At 36.9% G+C, this 27,352-nt stretch overlaps 2 protein-coding genes across 4 annotated transcripts in view; one reads left to right on the forward strand and one right to left on the reverse strand.

The window, feature by feature from the left end:
* Positions 1–6,752, forward strand: part of NOSTRIN (nitric oxide synthase trafficking) — a 64,635-nt gene extending 57,883 nt beyond the window's left edge. For 2 of the 3 annotated variants that reach the window (XM_007452613.1, XM_007452611.1), the window contains 4 exons: positions 1,180–1,305; positions 2,234–2,348; positions 3,465–3,554; positions 6,537–6,673. In XM_007452613.1, the coding sequence (XP_007452675.1) occupies positions 1,180–1,305; positions 2,234–2,348; positions 3,465–3,554; positions 6,537–6,673 (468 nt within the window). Of the gene's footprint in view, positions 1–1,179; positions 1,306–2,233; positions 2,349–3,464; positions 3,555–6,536 lie in introns of all 3 variants that reach the window. The other variant, XM_007452612.1, reaches the window with a different exon arrangement.
* A 7,389-nt stretch (positions 6,753–14,141) lies between these two features.
* SPC25 (SPC25 component of NDC80 kinetochore complex) lies at positions 14,142–27,215 on the reverse strand. Its single transcript, XM_007452614.1, has 7 exons — positions 27,110–27,215; positions 25,909–26,061; positions 25,750–25,815; positions 20,654–20,800; positions 19,413–19,517; positions 16,080–16,178; positions 14,142–14,314 (listed from the first exon to the last, which is right to left on the reverse strand). Exons 2-7 carry the CDS (start codon positions 26,045–26,047, stop codon positions 14,190–14,192), a joined length of 681 nt encoding a protein of 226 aa, XP_007452676.1. The 5' UTR covers positions 26,048–26,061; positions 27,110–27,215; the 3' UTR covers positions 14,142–14,189.
* Positions 27,216–27,352: the final 137 nt, after the last annotated feature.

Here is a 27,352-nt window from a genome sequence, read left to right on the forward strand (position 1 = left end):
GCGGCACGTGGGATCCTCCCGGACCGGGGCACGAACCCGCATCCCCTGCATCGGCAGGCGGACTCTCAACCACTGCGCCACCAGGGAAGCCCTGAAGTGCTATATTTGAAGAAAGAATGTTGGCAAGCCATATTCTCTGAGAAATTGTTGTGGAAACTGGAGGTATTTAGAGCAGATATTGTCTTTGGATACCGGAAGGAGCACCACAGAGCAGAGAGACTTGATCTGTGACGCTCTCAAGTGCAGACTAGACCTAAGGCTAGAAGCTATGGGGGAGCTTTTGATTTTGTCCTAGCTGAGCCTGCTCACCATGCAGTGGATTGTTCCAAGGATTAGAGCCCTTCCACATCAATTGGAGGTGTTTGGTTCATGGCTGTGACCCCCTGGCCGGGATGTTAGGATTAGGAACCTCCAGACGGGAGGTGTGGAAAAGGGAGAGACAATGGTGAGGAGAAGACTGGGTAAGCAGAGCCCTTCCAATATTTAGATTCTATGATTTGATTTACAACTTGATAGAGAAGTCATTGTAAAGTTTCTAGCTCAAGGTCAAATCAGAACAGGAGAGACTAGGAGAATAGCTTTAGTTTCAGTCTTTATTTTTATATTCATATACCCCAGAATATGGTTTCTAGTTTCCAGAAGTGTTACTGCAGACTTTCTGGGTAATATAAGACCTCACCTCTTCAAGAAACAATAACATCAACATCAACAACAAAACCCTGACTCACATCATTTTAGTTTGATTCTATTGATAAGAGTTCACTTCTGTTCTTTAAGTGCCCACGGCACCATTGCCTTTCTTCAAAGCCTTCCGAAAGCCTGCCTTCTGCAATCAATACTGATTATTCGCTACCTCATTCCTCAGCAGAAATTCGAGTAAAGCGATTCATTGCCACAAAATGCTGAGTAATATACCTCTCAAGGTTTCTGGTTTACCTTATTTACAAGGGTCTAGAATACAACACACTCAACAACTAAGGCTTTCCTCTAGACTGCTTAAAGTGTCCATTGTTTTTCTCTCTTCAGCATTTTCTGCATATGAGTTGCAAATGAGTTGAATGTGTATTTTTCTGGACCTCTTTGTCATTTTGGAAGTTATCCTGATATCCCTTTACCCATGCAGTTGTGCCTCAAAATTTTCTAGAAGTTTACTCATATGGTCAAATGATGTATCCACAGAATAACCTGAAACTAAACCTTTTGCAAGCAAACGCCTATAAACTGTCATCCGTCTTAGCAGAACTTGAGCAAAGACCTCAACCCAACCATGTCTGTAGTAACTCCATCTTCAAGTGGAAAGAAAAGGTAAGCATTTAAGAGGTTGGCTATAATTTCTTGACTGGGCTTGCTGGGTGGAATGGCTTAAAGCAGCAACAGGCCAAAAAAACTGTTACGAATTATATATGCCATATGCTCAAATCCCCAGTTGCACAATTTTAAGATACATTTATTTAATTATTTTTTGGCACAGTAACAAGAGCTAAACACAAATGAATACATGCTTTGTATTCATATATAAATTAATGAGTCAAAAACACTTTGGGTTCCTTCTTCCTTCTCATACTTCTCACTTTATCCTTTGAACGTGCTGTTATAGTAAGATTTCTATTAAATCAAAATCTTAGTATTTATACAGACCTAAGTTGTAAGATTTTGTGATATGCAGTAATCTCATCCATTTAACATAGTACATAATGTAGATAATGTGTGTGCACAATTTAAAAAATTCACACACATGAATTTTCCCAGGGTTACACTCTAGGAATTGATGAGCATGTGAATATACACGGGTAGCTGTTTTCCATTTCCTACAAGAGGGAGCTGTAACCACCTTGTGATGAAGAGACAGTTTTCTTTCTAAGAGACTCAAGCTCTAAAAGGGTCTCAGTCATTTACACAGAGTCATGATCATTTCACTTGCTTTAAAACCAAGTTGAATTTGTAGAAGTAATGCTGTAAATGTTACTATTTGGCCTAGGGGTACAGGTCAGAATTGCAAATACAGGCTATAAAATATGGTAATTGTCTAATTCTGAAAATATTAAGGTCTCAGAAACAAGAACATGCTAGAGTAGGGTTTAGAAATGTATTGAATTTTTTCTTTATACCCTCCTCCCAACAATTGAAAAACAAATTCCTGAGGAAAACAGCTGCAGAATAGTTACTTTTCACAAATACTTTTGATGACAATGTTGTTAAAAATGACTTTTTTTTTTTTAAACTATTCAAACAGCAGCAGACACATAGTTCTGTAAAAATATCTCGGCCTTTTCTGACAAAGAGATTAGAGAATGTTGTGAGCAGGTCATCTTCTGGTGGGCAAAGAATTCCAAGTTCTTCATCTACAGGTAATCTCATGCCCAGAATAATTTGGGGCTGGGTCCTATCAGTAAAGCACATTGCCAAAATTATATTTTATTTTCAGAGCCACATTGACATAAATCGGCTTAAAGAAATTTACGTTTCAATTAGGACTGATTAATTTGTTAAAATGTGTAGCTTTCTGTGCAAATGTCATCCAAAAGGTGGGAAGGACTCAAGAAGATTGGAGGGTTGGGAAAAGAATTCTCTAATATGAGAAGGTACCTCCAGTCACTGGCATCCATGTTATTCAGACAGCCTGCAATTTGCTGCCCCCACAGTCAGCCTGGAAACATTGGGAGGACTCTACAGTTTTGTCTCCACAGACTCCTCCAAACTGCCATGCAAATCCCAACCTCTTTTCAGGAAACACGGTGATCCCAAGGCCTACCCACCCCCTGTGTTCAGCCACCTGACTTTAGTCATTTTCCATCCACACCCCCACTGCCTTTTACCTTTCAACACACACACGCGCGCACGCGCACACACACACACACATATGCAAGCACCTGTCATCTGTCATTGTTCAACTATAGTTACCATAACATTGACTCTCTAGATTCTCGATTAGAACTTAGCAAAAAAGTTTCAATCAAACACAGGCCATTGTAGTCCACATGGTATGTTAAAGACTCGTGGTTGCATCGTTTGAGAAACAGTTCCCTAAGTACCTGGGGATGATGGAGGAAGCACCTGCTCCAAGTGTCTCCTATCTATTCCTGATTGGCAAAACTGGTGCTAGTTTTCCAAAACATGAATACAGTTACCACACAGCTTAGCTAACTGATGTTGATTAAGTTCACGTGGGAAACAATTTTAAATTGTCATCATTATTATTACTACTACAGTAACTTTTTGTCCAGACTTACTATGTTAGAGCTTTTGATTATGTAATATACACAGTTCATCCACATAGTATGTACCTCAGAAATGGTTACTGAATCAAAGAATGAATGTTATATACAATTATAAACTTTCCTTTTGGGAAGATTTCAATATATTTAAGCTCTGCACTACACGGGTGAAAAACTAGACCACTTCCCACCATGTTCATCTTGCCTACTGACCCAGCATCAGTCATTATAACTTGATCCAACTTTCAGCCTCCGGTGTGACCCAGCTCGGCAATGGTCTTTGCAAGGCCTTATATTCTTTCCAAGCCAGGCAAGATGATGAATTGAATTTGGAAAAAGGTAAGAATCATTCTCAAATAGTTGAACTGCCTTCCCATGTTGAAATTTTTAACTTGAATAAAGCTCTTGTTTTAGCCTTAAAAGTTATTACCAGGTCATGCATTCATAGCCTGGCTGTTATCAGACTAAGTTCAAATCTATTATTTGACTGACTACTTATTCTTTGGTTTGTTCTTCCCTCTTAGATGTTTGCTGAAGAACAAAGATAAATAAATAAATAATTGCAGTTTGTCTTAAAAACAAGGATATGTGTTACTCTTAACCAAATGAATATCTCTTATATATTAATTTTTTATCAAAGTATAATTGATTTGCAAGGTTGTGTTATTTTCAGGTGTATGGCATGGTGGTTCAGTTACATATACTTGTATATATTTATGTGTGTATACACACATAAATATATAAATGTATAGATATATACATTTATAAATGTATAAATGTATACATGTTACATGTATAAATATAAATGTATAGATATATATACACACATATATAAGTATACATCTATATATACACACACACATACAAGTTCTTTTTCAGATTCTTTTCCATTATAGGCTATTACAAGATATTGAATATAATTCCCGGTGCTATATAGTAGGTCCTTGTTGTTTATCTCTTTTATATATAGTAGTGTGTATATGTTAATCCCAAATTCCTAATGTATCCCACCCCCTTCCCCTTCGGTAACCATAAAATTGTTTTCTATGGAAAAAAAAAAAAGTTATTACCAGGTCAAAGCAGTTCAGGTTTACAATCACCCTTCTTAGAAGATAAAGATAAAGCACATCAAAAAGAAAGCCCACATGATAGAAATAGCTAACACATATTTGGTGTTTACTAGGTGCCAGACATTGCTGCAAACACATTGTCCAATTTAATATTCCTAAAAACCGTTTGAGGTTGGTATAATTTATGCCCATTTTATGACTGAGGCGACTGAGGCACAGAAAGGTTAAGTACTTTGGCTAAAGTCACCAGCAGTAGTGGCACAGGATTTGGACTTAGAAACTCAGAGTCACGCTCTTAATCACAGTGCTCCCTCCATTGGAGTAGAACATCAGTAATGGAAAGTTATCAGAGAGGTAGCCCCACCTTTTTCCTTTTCAGAAAGTTACTCATACAAGAATGTGAAGTGACTTCCTCTCATGGCTTAGTCTAAGTGCCAGTTCTAGAACCTGGGTCAAAGGACTCCCAGCTTAATATTTCTCACACTTCTCTCTCAAAAAAGGGTTTTATGGCCAATTAAAGGAATCAGACCCCCTTCTTTGTGTCACAGATTTTTGTTTAACATGGAAAGGTTATTACATAATGGAAGGTGTAGACCCCAAGATTATTAAACAAGAAAAAGTCACCAGCCTCAACTTTCTCTGTGTGTCCAATTAGCAACCACATTTGGATGTTAAGCTAAGGCAGGGATCTGGAAATGAAATGGTTAGTGAGAAAGAATTGTGTCATAGGAGAAAATTTATAATCCATGACCAGGACATGGTCCAGAACCAACAGAAAGTTGAGATGGATTTTTGCAGCCAAACAGGGATACCACGTATTTGCTATTGGTTCATAGGTGCTTCCTTTTCAGTTTGCCAGTCAGAGTTCTCCAGGCAGTTACTTTTCCTTGTAGCTCAGACATAAATAAAGACAAGAAAAAAAGGAAAGTAGACTCTCTCCTGCATGCATCTTAAATCAATGTTGCCTTTAATTTAAAAGTTTTAAGTGTTATATAAGTCAGTTCGTTACTCATCATGTCATCCTAAGGCTACCTACACCAGTGAGTAATTGAAATGCAGTAGTCCCACTTTCCATATGAATTAAAACACACTTCCCAGATGCCACCTAGAACCCAGGGTCCTGAGTCTGAGTTACATAGTTAACACAAATTGATCATCTTGTCTTCAGTTCTGTTGGTTGCAAAGCCTACTTATACATTATATCCTGTGGGTTCTTTAAATGGAACGGGACGTTCGTTGGAGGCTTAGGGAAGCTGGCGATAAAATTTTAAGTTATTCGTTTGAATTCCAATAGTAGGCTGTGTCAATCTACTGACCTGGGAGAACTCATTAGACAGAGACCTTAGACTGAGAATGATCTCCGGCAGGAATAAATAGTGATGTGACTAAGGAGAGATAGAAGGGGGATCAATGGTCTCCTTTGCCTTAGAAAGAAAATTACTGGGGAGAAGAATGAAAGAAAGATTGAACATGACCTCATGATGATGCTTAAAGATCAAGTAGCTCTTGGATCCTTAAGGAAGTGGATATTTCCACTTTGATGTACAGGAAGCAGCCAGAGAGAAAGGACTCTCTTACAAGACAGGGAATAATGTGTTTTTTTTTTTTCTTTTCAATAGAGAATTAGAGAAGAACAATGGGTTCCTAGGAATTCTGTTTATCTGAATCATTGCTTTAAAGGAGTATTGTCCTCAAATTGATATTTAATTCAAATTATCTACATTGTTGAATGGGGAGTTATATTGTCATGCAAAGCTGTGAGTTGGAACTTTGGACTCTGAAGCTGGCTCATATAATGGAGAGAAGCTGCCTCGATCTAAAGAAAAGTCTGGAAGCTTGAGACATACTCTTAGTAGTCAACATACCAAACTATTTTGGCCACCAACATGAGGAACCCTTAAAGCACAGACACCAAGAAAGAGTTTGGGGATGACCTATCACCTCTATCCAAAGTGAGCCAGGCAGCACGAGGACATAGGATCCAAAGCGATTTTGTTTTTAATCACACTATTTTATGGCACAACTTGTTGTCCATTACCTTACTCTTTTTAATATTCTCTGCATTCTGCCTGCTTCGTGCAGAGGTGGTCAATAAATTTTGCTTCATCTGAATCACATGCAGAAAAACGATGCTACCAAGTAACTCCTTGAAAGCAGGATCTCCTTAAAAACTGTCTTACTGATCAGACTCGGGCACATGCTTAAGTGCAGAAACCCACTTGTTTAACTATATGTATGTGCATTTTTACAGGTGACATTGTGACTATACACAAGAAGAAAGATGAAGGATGGTGGTTTGGTTCTTTAAAGGGAAAAAAAGGCCATTTTCCTGCTGCTTATGTGGAGGAACTCCCTTCAAATGCCGGGGACACATCTTCACAAGCGTAAGCAAGATTCTGAAGGCATCGCCTTACACTCTGTAAATTATACAATGTGGTGCAAATAAAGACAAATGCTGTGATCTTCTGTCTTTCTAACTGGGTGATGGTCATGTGACCTGCATGTCACAGTGCTTTGCACTTAGTTCTTTGAAACAGAGTCGGAAGATTGAGAGTAAAGGAAGGTGGGAAAGAGGCCTGATGGCTCCTAGAGTTTTCTAATTCTAAGAGACCCTAGAGATAACCTAATACAGCCTCTGCTCACAGAGAGAGAGAAAACTGAGTCCAGGGCAGTTCAGCCTGAAGTCAGATAGTCTTCTGGTAGCACAACAGAGATTAGGACACAGATGTCTTTTTTCTTGGGGTCTTGGGTGGAAATAGCCACAGCAGGCCCACAAGAGGTCAAGCAGTGTCAGGGAGATGGGGAAGAACACAGATCAAGTCCAAGAAGAAGAGCTTAGCAGACACAGGCAGGCAAGGCACCAGTGAGACAGACCCAGGTTAATTAAGGACATTAGAATAAAGGACCAGGAGCCAAGGCAAAGAGGCGGCGTGGTCGGAAAAGAGGGTGGTAGACGAGGACCATGTACCAGGCAGAGGATTTCAGGGTAGAATGGAGTACCATCCTGAGCCAATGACCTTCTGAGGTACCCTCTACCCACAACCAGAACTGCTCTTAGAGTGAGGTCAAGTGTGAGCCAGAGACGGCTGAGGATCAGAGGATAAGAGCAAGGCAGATAGGAAAAGGTTAGGAAGGAGACAGTGCCGGAAATTTCATGCCTCCTTGCCCAGTTGGAAACTTCATACGCCAATTCAGAAACCAGGAATTCTGCACTTCCCTTCCAGGTCATGATGAAAGGAATACCCTAAGCAACTTCCTAGTGAAAGACATTTTAAGTGCTAATGAGTCTCTAGTTTGGATGGAAAGTTCTAGAAACTAGCATTTACTGTCAAAATGGAAAATTTAGATTTATGCTGCTTCCTCAAATGCCCTATAACGGGAAAAGGTTGAGAATGAGAGAGAGCAGACCCCAAAGTCTTCCCGAGGGGAACATTTTAGAATGAAGAGAAGCAGCACTTTTCAGAAAATGACCTAAGTCAGTCTGGAGACCACACTCTCCATTGAATGGAAGGTCAAGGTATTGATAATACATCCAGGCAGATTTGCTTTTGTGCCAAATAGTCTGGCATTAAAGGAGTAATTAAAACCCATTCTATTACTCTCCTGCCCCCTACCTCTGTTTATTTTTTTTTTAACTTGTCAAATTTTATATTTTCACAAAGGAAATTTTCAAACCAAGGTACATATATTTTTTTATACTCTGCACCATTACACTCCTATAGCAGGATATAACTAACACGTAGAGATATTTATAGATACAGATATCAGACCCGAAGGAGCACAAGTAAAATCTGTTATGTGAGACATAACTTACAGCCTAGAACAGATCAGAAGTTTTAACGTCATCCTTAATGGTGTATTAATGAAGACTTTCCACACGTAGAAAGTAGGCTGAGTAACAGGCCATTAGACCATGAACTGAGATTTTGAATTTACATTTCCTCTTCATCTGACTTCTTTCCATTAAGCCTTGATGGATAAAAAATTGTATAGCAACTGACTGTAGCCTACACTCGATCATTTGTATAGAGAAAGTGATGATAATGCTGGTTGGGCCCTGAAACTCTTTGGAAGTAATTTTCAAAGAAGGGGGCCTCTCTTTCTTCATAAAGCAGTTTTACTTTGTAAAGACATAAATGGTTTTCCTGGTTTAAAATGTTGCTGCAAATCCTTTTTGCATCTGTGATATGTAATTTTTAAACTTCAAAGAAATACTATAGTCTTAAACCAAATAAAAATACAAATATTGTTGGGGATAACAGACTTGGATATCTTTTTAGAAGGGCAAGAACTTTCTGGCAGGACAGGTATGGATGGTACTCCTTAGATTTAGGTAAAAATTAAGTGCATACTGGGAAGACTAATGATGTGCCCAAGTCTTCCACAGAGAATAATTTTTAATATGAATACTTTTAAACTTTTAATTGGGCTTTCATAATTATACTCCACTAGGCAGTTTTCATATGTCAGGAAGTTTTTAGCAACATTAACAACCTGAAATATAGGCAGTAGAGGGAGGTCTGAGCCAAATTTTCACTAAAAATATCAAAAGCATTACTCTTGTCTTCTTTCAGGTAGAGTAAAAGCTTACTATCCATTATCCTGTCAACCAGAAAGATTAATTTTTTTTTGCATTTTCAATTACTCATAATAATATTCACAATGAATATTATGATCCATTTGGATCCATCAAAAAGTAATACAGTATTCAGTTTGGGTTAAATTTTATTGTACAGTATCTTTAGGCTTTAACTGATTAGTAATTCGAGCATAATGTAACTCTGTTCCAGCTTCCAAGAAAAAGTCTCCCCTCCCCCAAAGTCCTGATGGCCTTGGGGGTAATCAGCCTAATTTGGAGAATCAAAATAACAACACATCCCATTGCCTGTGGCAATGTTAGTAGGAAGGGAAGATGGGCCTGGGGGCAGGGGATCAGAGAAGGTGGGATTTTGAAGGGCGAATAGAACTTACCATACAGAGTGGCTGGGGCACTATCACTCTGTCACTTCAATACTAAAAAGACAATGAGCCCTTTTCCTCAGAGAGCCCTTAGTCTCTCTTCTGAAAGGGAAACAGACCAGTAAACACAATACACTGTGATAAATGCTATAATAGGAGTATATCAAGAAGGTTATGAGAACATTTAGGAAGGGCATTAATTAGGATCAAAGAAGTGGGGGAAAGTCCAAACTGAGCAGGAGTCAGGCAAGTGGGCAGGTAAGAAAGTACTGCACGTAACCCCTGGAAAATACACACGTAAAAAATTGATTACATACGAGGCCACAAAGTAAGACTCTAGAAACTGTGTGACCACAATGTAAGTTAGAAATCATTAAGAAGAGAATCAAAAGAAAAGTGAAAAAACCCCGTGTGTTTGGAGAACACATATGTATGTGTCCCTGCACACATACAAATGCACATGTGCGCACACACACACACACACACACAATTCTAAATAACACATGGACAAAGAATAAATCTTAATGGAAAATTTTAAATGTTAGAAATAAAAAATAAGAAAGTTACTACATATTAAAACCTGTAGTTTCAGGAAAGCAGCTTAAAAAAAGTACTATAAGAAAAAGGAGAAATGCTAAAATTAATGAATTAAGTATCCCAATTATGAATTTATGAAAACATCAGAAACAACCTAAAGCAAATAAAAGAAATGATCAGAAATTAATGAAATATAAAACAAAATAAGGGGTTGAACAAAACTATCCATTGGTTCTTTGAAAGGATTAATCAACTGAGCAAACCTCTAGCAAAATTAAGAAAGGCATAAATAAATATTACTTCTAAGAAAAAACTAGACATACTACAGATGCCGTAGATATCAAAAACTAAAATTATATATTATCAACAACTTTATACCAATTAATTTGCAAAAAATGTCAGCAAAAGAGATAAATTTCTCAAAAATGTATGCTTTCTCAAAACTCAGGGAGAAATAGAATAACTGAATTATTCAGTAGCTATTAAAAAAATTTAACGAGCATTTTTCTAAAAACATCTTCCTACAAAGAAAACACAGGCCCACATAGTTTTATATGTGAGTTCAAAAACAGAAATTCTTATTCAAACTTTTTCAGGAAATAGAAAAAAAGGAACACATCTCAACTATTTTCAAGGGTCTAGGACCTAGGATAACTGTGACTCCAACATCCCATGAAGTTTATACGAAGGAAAATTAAAAGCCAATCTAATTCATGGCTATAGATGTAAAAATTTAAAATAAAAGTTTCACAAACTGAATCCAACATTATTAAAAACAAAACAAAACAAAAAAGATTGCACACCATGACTAAGTTGGATTTATTCTAGGAAGGCAAGTTTAATTCAACTTCTTTTTTAAGCCTATTAATATAAATCTCCTCATTAGCAGATACAAGATGAAAATCTATAAAGATATAGAAAAACATGATAAAATTCAACATTCATGTTAATTACTTTTAGTTAACTGAAAATAGAAGAAAACTTTCTTGGCCTGGTCAACAAAAAAGAAAACAGCAAGTTTGGGAAACTACACATAGTGCAGTCTGGCCTGATAGAAAACTGATGCTCAGAAGATTAAATGACTTGCCTAACATCATGTATCAATTTTAATAGTAGAGAAAAGACTGGACCACATCTTAATCCTCAAATCTTTCTACATTACCAGTGTTGGGGCTGGAAAGCAGAATTTTTCACAAAAAAAGAGTATTCAAGATTTACCATTATACAGATCACATTTATTTGATCTCAAATTTTGCCACTTTCTGAATTTTTGTAAAAATCTATCCAACTGAGTAAAATAACTTCATCCTTGAACTTTTTCCCTTTATTGGACCTTAGCTTCAGCAGCTACCTCCAGCTTGCTTGGTTGCTAAGGGAAAATGATAACATGTGTCTAAACTCCAAACATTCTTCACATATTTCACCATACATTGTTCACACTTCACACTACAGTATGTTTAACAATACCAAGAAAGGAGCTGATTTAAACAGCTCATATACTCTCCAGTTTACTTACTTAACTGACGGACTCTTTCTACTTAGATGAAACCCTTGTCTTTATTCAGAAAGAGTCTTATTCTCAATTAGCTTTGTCATTTAGTCAAGAATTGCCTGCAGAAATATCTTTACCTTCTAAGAATTTCTGGACATCTCAGCAACATGCCTGTAGGTATTACTGAACAAGTCAGCTCCTTTTCAAAGATGTAACTTTAATTTCCCATTAAATAATCCTATATTGAGTCTAGAAATGTGTTAGACATTAACAAATACTTACTAAGCTTCTACTATGTGTTAGATACTATGCTAGGGTGATACTAGGCACTTCACTGTCATGGTACACAAATTAAAATATAACTAATTGTCTCTGGACAAGAATCCTCTGAAGTGGAAGAGAAGCAACGCATTCTAATCCTCATTACCTGGGAAATCAAAACTTTAAATCCACTAGCATACATTTTAGCAGATTTTGTGCTGATTCTGTTTTTCTAACTTAATTAGTGATTGAGTTTAATTTTAGAGGGCTTGTTGTTCCATTTTATTACAAAATGTGGAATAGGTTAGTCCACCCGATTTGGATTCCAGTTCAGTTTTACTCCTTGTGTGCATTTATTTCCCATTTAAGAAAATCTCTTATCTATGTATCTTGTGCTTTATTTCCGTACCAGGAAGACTGTAAATGCTTAAAAGTATTATTTATTTACAACATAGCATCCTAAATAAAATGGATAGAGCAAATTTAATGGAATAGCTTGGTTTACCTTCCACATGTATTCAAAGCGCAATTTTCATAATGTATCAAACTTTAATATTTAAGCTAATATACTAATAATGTTGACTCCAGAATATTCCTAGGTTGGCACAGAGCAAACCTCAAAAATTAGGGCATTTATACTTGATTGAACAGATAAAGACTTACGCATAAGTCAACAGTCCTCCATCCACCATTTCCATAAAGACCTGGGGTTGATAAGTGCAGTCTGAATACCTAGAGATGGTTCTCAGTGAGTCACTTGGGTTCTGAAGGCCAGGTACTAAGGATCCAGACAAACATATTCCCCTGCTTTTTTTTTTTTTCTTAATCATCATACTTCTATAGAAACAAAAAAGCAAAATTATATTATAAAAATTCAAATTTGTAAAAAAAAAAAAAATTCAAATTTGTATAGAATCTTTGTTAAGAACTCTGTCTTCACATACTTTCTCTGCAATATAGCATAGAAAGGCATAAGGTAGAGTCTAGGTGAAGTTCATGGGTTAGGTGCCAGACTGCCACCTGGGTTTGAATCCCAACTCTAACACTTCCCAGCTATCTGACTTGAAGTTACTTACACTCTCTGTGCCTTGGATTCCTTATCTGTAGAACTAGGTTATGGATAGTACCTACCTCACAGGTTGTTGAGGGAATATAAATGAGGTGACATCTGTAAAGGGCTTAGAACAGTGCTGGGCACATAAGAAGAGTTAAGAAAGTACTAACTATTATTCTAAGGTGGCCAGCCCTAACCAATTCCCAATTCCACTTTTAGAATGAATCAACTTTCCAGGTGAGAAAACAAACTGATATAAATTTCTATGGCTTAAGGCCCTTTGTTTGGTATGAGAGTGCACTTTATTCATACGTCTGACCTTGGATCCCAGCTGCAAAGATGGTCCCTATGCTATCCTTTTGTGACTTTCCTGCTACGTGGTCTCATTCAGAGGTCTTGTCCCACCTCCACACCCCAGTAAGAAGTGAAGAATGGTGGTCCTTGAGGAGAAATGGACCTAAGTGCGGAGCTACCCATTTAGTCTCTCATCCCCCGTCTTCATTTCTCGAACTTGCAGGTGAAGAGGATCTTTCAGAATCAATGCCTCGTGCCTTCTCGCTGTATGGTTCAAAATATCGTATCAAGAATTTGTGGTATGAGACATGGTTTTCCTCTAGTTTCAGTGAATGAAAATCTTCTCTAAGTTCTGTTTGTTCCTTGAGAATATATTTCAAGTAGTAAATATGTACTCACTATAGTAGTCATCTGCTATTTTTTTCTGTTAAACATGTAGTGTCTATTTCCATTTAGAGAACTACAACATCCCTACTCTTAGCTCAGTTGTCGAGGTTAATCTACCTCCAGACCTGGGTTTCCTAGGCATGAGAGGCCACTGAGGGAGAGTGCTCTGAAACTCCCTCCAAGCCTAACTAGACAACTGGTCTAAACATTTCCCCCAGACTGCAAAGAGAAGACAGCAGTAGCTGGAAGCACAAAGGCCACTGTTCCATGGCTTTTAGGTGTGCCCAAGATATCCTGAGAGGTGTAGTACGTGGCTTCCACTAACGCCAGCAGACCTAAATACAACCAAATTTATAAAGAAAGAATGGTGACAAAAATGAAATCTTAGAAGAAGTTGATCGAGTTCTAGTTCATATTGAATAGACTCCAGAGATGGCAAATTTATATCCAGATCACAACTAACCAGTATAAATATTATAAGATGAAAATTGGTTGTAAATTTTCTATATTTGGATTTTCAAAATTAGATTCTTTTTTAAAAGACATTTTAGAATACTGCCAATCTTCTTCTGATGTAAAGATTTGTCCTTTTTAAACTGTAGATCCCACTTGGTTTAAGATAAAAATATTCTTCCCTTTATAATATTAGGATAATAATATTTTGTGAAGTACATTTTAAAAATTGCAAACCTTAGGTTGGGCCTACACCCCCTCATTTTTTACTATTACTGGTCCATGACCTCCAAAAGCTTGACTTTATAAATCTTCTTTCCTAAGATTTTAATTTAAATAATTTACAGAAATAGCACACAGAAATGTTACAAAAATACAAACGGATTACAGACAAACAGCGAATAATGAGACCTTTTTTAAAAAGAGAAACACAATAGGGACAACGGTTTTTATATACTATTTATACATTAATTATAAACAATAGCAGTAAAAGCTTTCCGAACATTGGCAAGAAAAGCCGAAAAATTGTTGGACTTCCTTACATTTTCTTGAAATTCTGCTAGGCACTCAAGATGAGGAGCACTATCTGACACTAGAAGGGGGGGAAAAAAAAGGAAATTTGAATGAGGTTTTTAATAGAAGAGAAATATTTCTAACTTAGATGCTCTCATCTGATTCAAGTCATTTCAATTCCATTTTATTGAAATGCTTTCAGCATAGAATGATAGATACACTTACTTGATTTTCGTATCCTGTCTTTTAGACCTTTCCTTTGTTTAATCTCTAAATATTCAAATGTTAAGTAATATAATCTTGCTTTAAATTTAAACAGAAGGTAATCAAGGGACTGAAGAGCTTAGAGATACAGAACTGCATGCCATTTCCCATACATTTTGTTTTAACTATTTAAAATATTTTAACAGTTCTTTTTTTGAACTGTTGTCAGTTTTCTCTGCAAAATTTGGCCTCAATTCTAATTTCTGGTCACTGGATCAGAAAAAGAACAACTTTCAATGGCAACCCTTAATAACTTACAGCTGTGGAAAGAAATATCTGAAGTTTTACAAGTGAAATGGGGGTCATTAGAAAATGTGGTTGCTATTCCCAAAGTGGTATTTACATGGCCTAGTAATCAAATGAGACTCAAAAGACAAAGAACAATATGACCCTCGAATGCAGTCGCACCAGCTGGTACACACTGGGAGCAAGTCTCCAGTAAAGGTGGTCAAAGGAAAGGAATGATCTAACTTTCTCTACCGTCAATCTTGTCCTTTGTCCAAGGAGAAGAAATGCAACCATATCAGATTTCCAGCTCTTTGGTAGAGACTGCTTAGGAAACAAGGCCCATGACCAAAGCAGAGAAAGAATAGCAAAGAGTGCTTGGTTCAAAATTGATACTGTAGATTCTATTTTAATACATTATCAAATACTGTGACACTACCTAGCAATAGAGGCTATCCGAGTTGGTGAAAACTGAGAAGCTAGGTAGGAGGTTTGGGGGTTTGCTTTTTAAAATTTAGCACCCATTATCAGATTAGAAGATATTTACCTATAGAGTAAAAAAATCCAACACTTGTACCTGAACTAGATTCCTAAAATATAAATTTCATTAGAATAGGAATTGAGTCACTAGAGCACATCAGGGAGCCAACTCAGCAGTTTATCTGAGCGTCTATCTGCTATAAACGCTTTAGGATGAGAACATAGGTATAAAGAGCTAAGAACTTTTTCTGAATTCCAGTAAGTTAAGGACTACTTTAAAGGGGGCCTTAGAATAATAAAAAGAGATAAATATATTTCCATTCTCTTCTTGTTCACACTATTGCCAAACATATATATTTCCCATGCATCAAAGCCCTTCTGGCCTGCTGCAGAATCAGTAACTAAGCTAAATTATCAACATTCGGGATTTTCAGGATAGGATATCTTGGGGGGAGCGGGGGTGTTAAATGATCACATTCTGACTTTACCTTCAATTTTAAAACCACCTACTTAGATAACTTACAATATCCACATTTAGGCAGTCATAACCTTTATAGCTTTAGCTTTGTTTTAAATTCTCTAAGAGGATAATTCATACTTGCATATGAAATGCAGTGATCTTTGGTCTTTTAAGTCTTTTAGCCACGGTGGCACTGTGTCATCCTGAAGAAAAGTTACTTATTAAGGCCCCTGGATAATATCTATAACAAAACTATACTCATTGCCTTTAGAAGACAATATCCCAAGAAGCAAGACTGGAAAAAAAGCAACAGCTTGTGGGAATATTACTTGCCTTCACATTACTGTATATTCTAAGTCAAATAACATTCTGGGATGCCAATCTTAAGTACCAGTTAAGAGACAGGAGTACATACCTTCATAGTCCCTCGCTTCATTTAGGCTCAGGGAAAACATAAAGGGGCTCTCAGGATGCTTAGGGTCAATATTAGTGAATATAAACTGCAACTTATCACCTGAAAAAAGGGATTAAATTATTTAGTATGAGAATTATTTTATTGTGCCAAAGCTCTCAATGGAGATGAGCTTTCTTACCTCCATCTCTGATCAATATCTACATTGCTAAGTACATATATTCACTTAACCAATGTCTCCAAACGTACCGGTTCCAAATAAGCTTTGACATGCACTGTAGTTTCAATATGACCAAAAGCACAAGCAACAACAACAACAAAAATAGATAAATTGGACTTCATCAAAATTAAAAAATTAAAAACTCTGACCTTAAAAGGACACTATCAAGAGAGTGAAAATACAACCCATGGAATGAGAGAAAATATCTGCAAATCATAGATCTGATATGGGTTTAACATACAAGATATATGAAAAAAACTCCTACAACTGAACAACAAAAAGAAAAACCCAATTCAAAAATGGACAAAAGGACTTGAATAGGTATTTCTCCATAGAATATATACAAATGGCCAATAAGCACATGAAAAGATACTCCTTACCACTAATCACTGAGAAAATATAAACCAAAACTACAATGAGATACCATTTCACACCTACTAGGATGACTATAATAAAATAAATAAATAACAATGTGGGCAAAGATGAGGAGAAATTGGAGCCCTTGTACATTGCTGGTGGGAATGTAAAATGGTGCAAGTGCTGTAGAAAATACTTTGGCAGTTCCTCAAAAAATTTAAACAAAGAATTACAAGACACAGCAATTCCATTCTGCGGTATATACTCAAAAGAACTGAAAATAGAGACTCAAACAGATAACTGCATGCAATGTTCACAGCAGCATTACTCACAGCAGCCAAAAGATGAGAGTAATCTGGTGTCCACCAACAGATGAACACATAAGCAAAACATGGCGTATATATACACGATATTATTCACCCATAAAAAGGAATGATGTTTTGATACTTGCTACAACATAGATGAACCTTGAAAACATTATGCTTAGTGAAATAAGCCAGACACAGAAGGACAAATATTATATGATTCCACTTATATGAAATACCTAGAATAGGCAAATTTGTAGAGACAGAAAGTAAATTAGACGTTATGAGGGGCTGAGGGGAGAGAGGAATGGGAATTATTTGATGGGTACAGAGTTTCTGTTTGTGATGATGAAAAATTCTGGAAACAGATGGTGGTAATGATTGTACAACACTGTGAATGTAATTAATGCCACTGAATTTTACAATAAAATAGAGTTAAAATGGCAAATTCTGTTATATATATTTGACCGCAATAAAAAATTTTTACTGTCATTTAATAATTTGACAATAAATTTAATTTGACTTTTTCTACAGTTATCTGGACTTAAAGCCTATTTTTCAAAAGACCTCCAAATGCTTACTAAGGAGTAAATACTCAGTAGAAATTCAAAATGGCAGCCACAAAGTAGAAATTCACATGCATTTCAGTTTTACTCTACAGCATAAAAAATGCTTTTAATTATAAAAAGAAATCTTCAGAAACACTGAAAAAAATTTGTCTTGCATTTAAATTCAAAATGAAGTAATTATGTCAGTATACCAGATTTTTTAAACTGTTAACAGTAATGGGAGGTATGCATGCCAGAGAAAAGATTTCATAAGATATTCAGTTAGGCAAAATGAAGAGTTTAATTTGTGTTGTCTCTTCTTTAAAACATTATTTCCTGATTTTGAGGACTACGAGAAACTTCTACTTTAAATATAAAAATAATTTTAAAGCTTTAAAACTGGTTTTGAAACAAAACACAAAAAAGCACCTCAGGATAACAGTGAATATAAACTTAGAGACCAATGGACCAAAAGTTCAGAGCTGGACCTTATGTTCTCCTCTAAGCAAAGGTTAATATTTTGTATTAAAAACGCATTCTGACAGATAGGAAGAAAAACAAAAACCAAGGCAAATAGATATATGAATAAAGGGCCCAATTAATCTCAGAAAGAAGTGTAATTAGTAAACAATGGGAAAAAATGGTCACATTTTCATTAATAATTAAAGAAATGCATTTAAAAAATAGTTTCTATTATATCTAGTCAACTGCTAAAAAACAAAATAAAACCAAAAAGCTTTAAAAAAAACTACAATTCTGGCACAAATACAATGCAATGGGTACTCTTTACATTGTAGACAGATTGCACAGAAGAGTTAACATAGCAGGCCTGAGACTGCTATCCCCAGAAAAGGCCTGCTTGCAAGGCTGGTCCTTGCCTGGTGTGTCAGAGACCCCCAAGACCACCACAGGTTTGAAAATTCACTAGGAGGACTCATAGGGCTCATCATATGTTTATACTCAGTGCTATGATTACAGTGAAACGATACAGCAAAATCAGCAACAGGAAAAGATACCTGGGGTGAAGTCCACAGAAAACCAGGCACAAGCTTCCAGAGTCTCTAATGAGCTTCCCCGGTAGACAACACTTCTCATGTACTGTCACAATTCGATGCTGAAGGGATTAAGTACATCCTGTGTGACTCCACTGGGTTAGGACTCTTAAAAACTTGTGTCTGAAAAGCTCGTTTTCTCTAGATTTTGCCCCATGTGCCTTTTTTCTTTGGGCTGATTTTGTTTTGTATCCTTTCACCGCAAGAAATCGGAGCCCTGCTGAGTCCTGTACCCTTTCCAGTGAATCGCCAAAACTGAATGTAATCTTGGGAACTCCCAACACGATAAATATTTCTGTAAATTGGCACATATTTACATAATGGCCACAAAAATATTCATATGCTTTAACTCAGTAATTCATCTCTGGGAATTCCATGGAAATTGTGTCAGAAAAATGGAGAAGTCTACCTATGTTCACTATAGTACTTCTAAAACTGAAAAATGTAAAACCCAAACATTAACTTAGAGTAATATGGGTTAAACAATAGATAAAAGATTGAATAAGTTATGCTACACTTATGGAATGAATTATTACACCACCATTTTAAAATTACCATTATGAAGGCTATAGCAATTAGAGAAATACTAATCATACAATGCTAATAAGAACAAGGAACAAAAATTATTTGCATGTTGGCAACCATGCCTAAAATACATTTATTAAAATACTGTATGATAAACAACCAAGGATCAGTAATTACATTAGGGTGATAAAAATTTTGTAATTTTTTCCTGCTATCTAAAAAGTTAATAATGTGGCCATTATTTTACTTGAAAATATTTTTTTAAATTCTTTTCTACTTAAGACAGACTTTTCTAATATCCTATGTTTTACTTACATTAATATACTTACCATAAATTTTTCGAATTTCTAGTCCAAGTCGATCTGTGTACAGGTCTGCAGACTTCTGTAGCCTTTTCAACCTCTCTTCATTAGCTTTGTTAGCAGTGGAAATAGCTATGATTAAAAACACAGACACGGAGTATCGAATATTTTAAACAACATTCAATTAATGTTAATTCATTAAAACAAACTTAAAAACAACTATAAAAATGATGGCAGGCAAATGAATCAGCTTACATTTACATTTGTTACAGTTTCTATCTCTACCAGTTTGCAAAAAGGGGCTTCTGTTCATTCAAGCTGGAAGGAAAAACTGCATGAGAAAATACATACAGGTAGTATGAGGCATAAGTTTTGTCCTATTTTATTATGAAGTAGCATGAATGAATAGGCCAAGGGCTTGCATGACTAGCACAGAAATAGAAAGACTTCTTGTACACTATTTTGCTTTTCCTGGTTAGCTAAAGATATATCAATTGCTTCACTAGGAAAATATTCTATTCTTTAAACATAACTACTTCTCACAAGAAGTCAGCCTTATTTCACGCTAGTTTAGAATTTTTTTTTTAATTTAGTGCAATATTCCCTAAGTAATACTTAGCAGATGAGAAAAATAATGTTGACTGGTACACAAACTCTATAAGGAAAAGCAGTCACAAAACAAACTTTGCTATTTTCAAGAGATTTTAGAATTGATTATTTCATTTGTGGGCATATAAGGCTCCTATCCAAAAGAAGCACCCTTTTTAAAAAATGTGAACGTCTTAGACAAAGAGGCTTTGCAGTGTGAAAAGCATGCTTAATAGTTCCTGACAGAGAATGTATGATCAATAAATTTGTTGCATAAATTACACTATGGTTTCTCCCAGGCAAATCTTATTTAGTGAAACTGCCTCCCACTTTGCTTAATTAAACTCCCGTATCAATTTCATTATTCTCTGGTTCTATTAGAAATCAAAAGGATCTTTAAGCAAAAGAAGGCAAATGAAATGCACTTAGCAAACTTCACAGACACCTTGCAGAGAGAGGTGAGTGGCTGGCTGTGACCCTGATGTATGTTAGCCACCTAAATACAACCAAATTTATAAAGAAAGAATAGTGACAAAAATGAAATCTTAGAAGTTGATCGAGTTCTAGTTCGTATTGAATAGACAGTGGTGAGCTGGGGAGAAGGCAAGATGTCCACACTGTGAACCATCACCACTTTGAAATTTAGGTTGTTTTAAATACATGTACAACTGGAAACTTACTTTCCCTCTTCCTAGCATATTCTTCCTTAAGATCCTGGATATTTGCGGTCAGTACGTCCAATTCCTGCTTTTTGTCTGTTACTTCAGCAATCAACTTCAACAAATTCTCTTTCTTTTCTTGAATGAGCTTATTCTGCCTGCAGATCTCTGAAAGAAGCACAAAGTATTAGCTAGAATCTATATGCTTTGCTTGTCAACATGTATCTAAGATAAGAGCAAAATACTGACTTTCATAAAATTAATAAAGAATGTTTTAATTGATAAGCGTTTCCCGATGATTGTAAAACTTGTAAAAGAACAACAAAAATCCTTATCTAGTCTTTCCTGTTTGTCTTTGAAAGCAAAAATGAAGAGACAAAAATGCTTATTAAAATGAGAATACTAGGACTTCCCTGGTGGCGCAGTGGTTGAGAGTCCGCCTGCCGATGCAGGGGACACGGGTTCGTGCCCCGGTCTGGGAAGATCCCACATGCCGCGGAGCAGCTGGGCCCGCGAGCCATGGCCGCTGAGCCTGCGCGTCCAGAGCCTGTGCTCTGCAACGGGAGAGGCCACAACAGTGAGAGGCCCGAGTACCGCAAAAAAAAAAAAAAAAAAAAAAAGAGAGAATACTAAATTAAACCACGAAATACAAAATCAGAAGATCATGACCTTTGCAGCTCTCCCCTCCAAATAAATACATGAATAAAACCTACCACCAAAAGCAACCAAAATCTAGAAGATGGCTTTGCAGATGCTTTGAAGAAATAGCTAATTTTAATGTTATATAAATAATTCTGGAATATACAAAAAGAAGAAACGAGAGAGGAAGAGAGGGAGGTAGGGAGGAAGAACAGACCTACAGCTCAGTTAAAACAAAAAAAAATTCGAAAACAAATGTTGGTACACTTAGCAAATTAATATGATAAATATCGTAAGTCAAGAAGTAGATTGTTCCCCAAACAAATTTATTAAATATTTAAATGTAAAATGAAATCTTATGAAACCTAAAAGGTAGTACCTGTGAATATAAAATTAACTATATGGGGAAAGATTGTTTTACTCAAAGGCAAAAAGAAATCAAAGAGAAAGGCAGGCAAGCAGACAAATAAACTCATATTTGATTCAAATAAGCATAAAAACTCTACTACATGCTAGATACTGTGTTCTTATATAAATTTACTTAACTTTCACGGTAATACAATTATCATGTACATCTTACTCTTTTTTTTTTTTGCGTTATGCGGGCCTCTCACTGTTGTGGCCTCTCCCGTTGCGGAGCACAGGCTCCGGACGCGCAGGCTCAGCGGCCATGGCTCACGGGCCCAGCCGCTCCACGGCATGTGGGATCCTCCCAGACCTGGGCACGAACCCATGTCCCCTGCATCGGCAGGCGGACTCTCAACCACTGCGCCACCAGGGAAGCCCCTTACTCTTTTTTAAAAGAAAAAGAAAATACTATATATAAAATAGATAACCAACAAGGACCTACTGTATAGCACAGGGAACTCTACTCAATATTTTGTAATAACCTATGAGGGAAAAGAATCCGAAAAAGGATACATACATATATATAACTGAATCGCTTTGCTGTACACACGAAACTAACACATTGTAAACCAACTATAACTTTGATTAAAAAAAAAAAAAAAAAAGGAAAAGACTCAGCAGTTCAATAACTTGCTCACAGCTTTACTTGCTAGAATCCAATGAACAGTAAGACCTGGATCCAAACTCAGGTCTTAACTTCAAAGGTCATGATTTTGACCATTAAACTATCCTCTCCCAACAAAGGTAATTATTCTTAATCTAAAGAAGACACAAATATAAATTCCTAAGGAAAAGACCAGCAAAGGAATGAACAGAGGAAACACAGAATGGAGATGGTTATCAAATACAAAAGATGATTTAACCTCAGTAATCATAGAAGTGCAAACAAAGCACACTAATTTTCATTTATTATAACAATGTTTACAAAAATAATAGCTAGTGTTGAGAAGAATGAAAAATACTAGAGTCCATGTGGAAAATTTTTTTTTTTTGGAAAATATTTTTGACATTGCAAAATAAAAGTCTTAAGGATATTCATTCATTCATTGATCCAGTAATTTCATTTTTACAAAGTTCCTCTAAGAAAACAAGATGTGTGCAAGTATTCATATACAAAAAATTATTTTCAGTGTTATTTATAATGTTGAAAAACTGAAAACATTTTATATGACTAATAAGTAAATTATTAAACACAGTATATCAATAATGTGTAATATATTTTCAAAGAATTCAGTAATGTGGGAAAACCCTGCCATAGTAGATAAAAGAAAAAAAATGATACAAAGTTATATAGATACCATGAACACAATTATCTTAAAAAAACCTAGATAGCATATGAAAAATAAAAACTATAAAGTCTTCTGTTAAGTGTGGTTCTCAACATTACAGATATTTTTTTATTTTTCTGTATTTTCCAAGAATTTGGACATGATCACATTATATCAGGTGTAATTTAAAAATAAACATCTTATCAGAATTACCAGAAAGAAAAATGCTACTTTTTAAGGATAATTAAGTAGAACGGTACTGCAAAAGAGATACAGTTTTTTTTTTTTTTTTTTTTTTTCTTGCGTTATGCGGGCCTCTCACTGTCGTGGCCTCTCCCATTTGCGGAGCACAGGCTCCGGACGCGCAGGCCCAGCGGCCATGGCTCACGGGCCCAGCCGCTCCGCGGCATGTGGGATCTTCCCGAAACGGGGCACGAACCCGCGTCTCCTGCATCGGCAGGCGGACTCTCAAGCACTGCGCCACCAGGGAAGCCCAAAAGAGATACAGTTTTAAAGTCAAAAGTTCTCGGTTCCCATCTGGCTTCTGTTACCCAAGGACCTTGATCAAATCACAACTTCGGGGCCTCTTTTCCTCATCTGTAAAACGAGAATAATAATGGCTGCCCATTTACTTTCCCTACAGGGTTAGGGTATCCAATGATAATGTGAAAAGCTTTAAACTATTAAGTGGTACATAAATACCATATATGTGAGTGTTTTTATTCTAACATTTGAACAATCGTGTGGATTTGTGCCAATACAAATGTAAGGGCCCTCAGTATTGCATGACCATTATTTTATATGTTTATAGTCAGCTCTTTTATTCGCCAGGGCCAATATTTCAAACTTTCACTACTCACCATGGGAACCCGCCCTTACACTTCCCCTTCTATGTGGAAAGGTGAGATGGTACACTGGAAAGAGCAGACATTTCAGCTGCAATCCTAGACCCTCTGTCTACAAAACATATGACCTTAGGCAAGTTTCCTAACCTCAGTGAGCTTTTAATTTCTTCATCTGCAAAATAAATCTCCTCTGCCCAACACATAATGTACTTCAACATCTGACCAGCCACTTCTCTGCCACTCCCCATTCACACTGTACTCTCGCCATCCCACAACTCAACAAGCTCTCATGTTTCCACCACATTCCATATGCTCTTCCCTCCTCTAGAATAGGGGCACTGACTCCGATGAACTTCCCCATCCCCCTTCTATGTGACCTTCTCCGGGGCAGTGTGACATACTGTGCACATTCAAATCATGTTTCTGTTGATTACCAGCTGTCTGACCTTGAGCAACTTACTTAACCTCTCTGTGCCTATTTCCTCATCCATAAGGTAGGATTAAAAACAATAAATATACCTCCAAGGGTTGTTGTGAGGATTCAGTGAATCACTATAGGGCTCAGTATAGGGCCTGGCATGTGGTGTATAAGGTAAGGGTTAGCTGTTAAATATTTTGTAATCCTCACTGGAAAATTCAAGCTCTCCAGATTCTATGTCACTAAATTCCCATCCCATCATTATAGCAACTATTACAATGTATTTTAATTGTAGTTTTCCCACCTATGTCTTCCACTAAATTGTGAGCAGTGTATAGATTACATCTTACAAATTGTGGCCTCCTTGGTGCTTGGCAAATAGCAGTTAAATGTTCAACGAATTCATCAAACTTACTTAAATTATATTTCTGTTCAAGTATAAACTGATTTTTTTAAAGAAAAATAATTGATAATGCTTTTAGATTTTAAACTATTTAGAACACATCTTCACACTACAGATAATCAGAGCACACTGAGATGAACTGTAGTGAAAATTTAGTTTCAAACTTAATTTTCTAATCTCTAGGGATTCTACAAACCAAGAGTGTTTAAAGGACCTGAACTCAATATCACTCTAACACACACACACACACACACACACACACACACACACACACACACACACACGGTTTTCCTTCCTGCTACTGGTTACAGAGGGAATGAGAAGCAGTAAAAGGGCATGGAAGCTTCAGGGCAGCTTAGAAAATAAACATGGGTAGAAGTCTACCATAACAGCCTACCAGGGTTTCCAAGATCAAATGCCTTCAGGGTCCAGATAAAGAGTAAACTAAGTGCTCAAAGCAAAGCAGAAGAAACAATCAGGGACTGTGGCATATTAACCACATGTGTCCCACATAAAGGCACTCTGATTTAATAGTGTTCAAAACATGGTGCAGCTAAATTTAGTATCTCCAGTGGATTTCGGACTGTGGCCACATGTCTGTGGTCTGTGTGTGAGAACTCAGTAAAAGCAGCCGATCCACTCTGGACAATCTGCAGAGGCGTAGTAAAGAGAAGGCAAGAACAGCAGTAAAAATATGGAAAGAAAAACTGTCAAGAGTATTAACCCTACACCCAAAGAGCTGAGGGAACTCCAGATTTTCAAACCCTAGTCTGTGAAACTCATTTTAAAAAAATTCAGGCATTTACACATCAGTATAGATAAATCTCACAAGCATAATGCTGAGTGAACAAAGGGACAGAATACATACAAAATGATGCCATTTATATAACATTCAAAAACTCAATACCAAATTAAAATATTGACAGATTAGTTCTAGAAGGTGAGAAAAGAGGAAGGTATAACATGGATGTTCCATTTATTAAGCTGCATTATGGGTACACATATGTTCATTATTTTTATATGTGTATACACTGTATATCTATAAATACATTGTTTTACTTGTATGAGGGATTTCATGAAGATGTTTAATTTAGAAAAAAAAACCCTGTGATCCATTTCTACAGATTGTCACATACGATTTTGATATTCCAGAAACATCTCAACCATTCGTTCTTCCTCCTTTAATTTCACAGACAGCTTTTCTGAAAGAGAAATTGGGAGTTGAAGTTTCAATTCAGCTGAAATTACACTAAAAAACAAACAAAAACAGCATGTTACAAGTTAAACTTAGGTACCTGCAAATGCTTTAATGGAATCCTTGTAGGTATCTCTTAGGCCCACCATCTGACAGGAGGTGTCACTGACAGTGCTTTTGAATTTATTCCAAAATTCATTTATGCTTTTATCGAATAGTGCCAGCTCGTCCTCTACCATTTTGTAAGACAATGCTAGAAAACAAATAGGACACACATTATGTTTTTTAAGTTATTGAAACCATATCAGCCACATATTCCAATCAAGTATATTTTGGCAGTTTGATCTTTGCTAGAAAATGGTTAGCAACTTACTTTTTTTTTTTTTTCCTATTGCAGTACAGTTGATTTACAGTATTGTATTAGTTTCAGGTGTACAGCAAAGAGATTCAGTTATATATATGTATATATATCTATATTTTTTCAATTCTATTCCATTATAGTTTATTACAACATATTGAATATAATTCTCTGTGCTATACAGTAAACCTTTGTTGTTTATTTTATATAGGATAATGTGCATCTGTTAATCCCCTACTCTCTTAACAACTTACTTTTAACTCTAGATATTCCAGGGCAGATCAAGCCTCCTAGACTTCACTACGGTCAAGGTGCAGCAGGAAATCAGGACACTCTACCTCCCAGGAATTCGTTAGTAGTGTGACCGCACATAACACTTACATACTCTCTGACCTTGGGGAAATGACTCTGCCTCCTTTTTTCACAAGTAAAATTGGTGACTTTTAGGGCCCCTTCCAACTCTTACCTTTCTGATTCCAGCCTGGATTGTCAGGCCCCAAATGACAGGGCCCCTATCATAGAATAAGATCCCACACAGCTACACTCCCTCTCCGTCCCCCACCCCCAGACCTGGAAAGATACCAGTAAAACGGAGACTGGAGGGGAGTTTAGTGGGCTTAGTCCAGGACTAGTACTTGACTTCGACTCTCTGGGCCTCAGTGTTCTCTGTAAAAGGATGTCCTGTAAGACTCCAGGACCCACCAGTTCTCTGTAACGCTAAAACCTTCCCAGTGACATCAGATCTTTCCAGGAAGGTCACAGACATGTCTTGGTGAAACCCCAAACCCCTCTGTCTCGTCGCTGTCCACCCTGCAAGGCCCAAACGCCTAAACGGCAACAAGACGTGCGTTTCAGACTCCGCCCCCGAAAACACGCATTCCGCCTCCAAACCCACTTTCCCCAATCGCGACAGGCGGGTTTCGGAGCCCAGCTCAATTACCACCTTCTCCGGCAGGTCTGAGCCCGACCACCTGCCCCACAAAGACACGAAACGATACCGGCCAACAGCGGGTCTCCAGAACCGGATGCCGCAGCCGCGCCGACTTTCCTATTTCAAACCTAGGGCGCCTTCCGCCTCCCGCCTTTGGGCACCCTTTCGCTTTCTGGTTGGCTGATAATATAGGCTCTTCATGAAGGGATTGGTTGAGCTAGCCCTCCGGGATTCTCGCGGGAAAGATGGAGAAAA

Source organism: Lipotes vexillifer, unplaced genomic scaffold (assembly GCF_000442215.2).
Source record: "Lipotes vexillifer unplaced genomic scaffold, Lipotes_vexillifer_v1.1 scaffold454, whole genome shotgun sequence".
In the NCBI taxonomy this organism is placed as follows: Eukaryota; Metazoa; Chordata; class Mammalia; order Artiodactyla; family Lipotidae; genus Lipotes; species Lipotes vexillifer.

Bases quoted from the DNA above. Each gene is read 5' to 3' on its own strand.
- SPC25 (XM_007452614.1), bottom strand. From the start codon at position 26,047: ATGGTAGAGGACGAGCTGGCACTATTCGATAAAAGCATAAATGAATTT. The intron at 20,801-25,749 runs GTATGTGACAAT...TGCTTCTTTCAG, and splicing joins GTTTCTGGAATATCAAAATC to AGATCTGCAGGCAGAATAAG. The intron at 14,315-16,079 runs GTATGTACTCCT...CCCCCCTTCTAG, and splicing joins TGAAGCGAGGGACTATGAAG to TGTCAGATAGTGCTCCTCAT.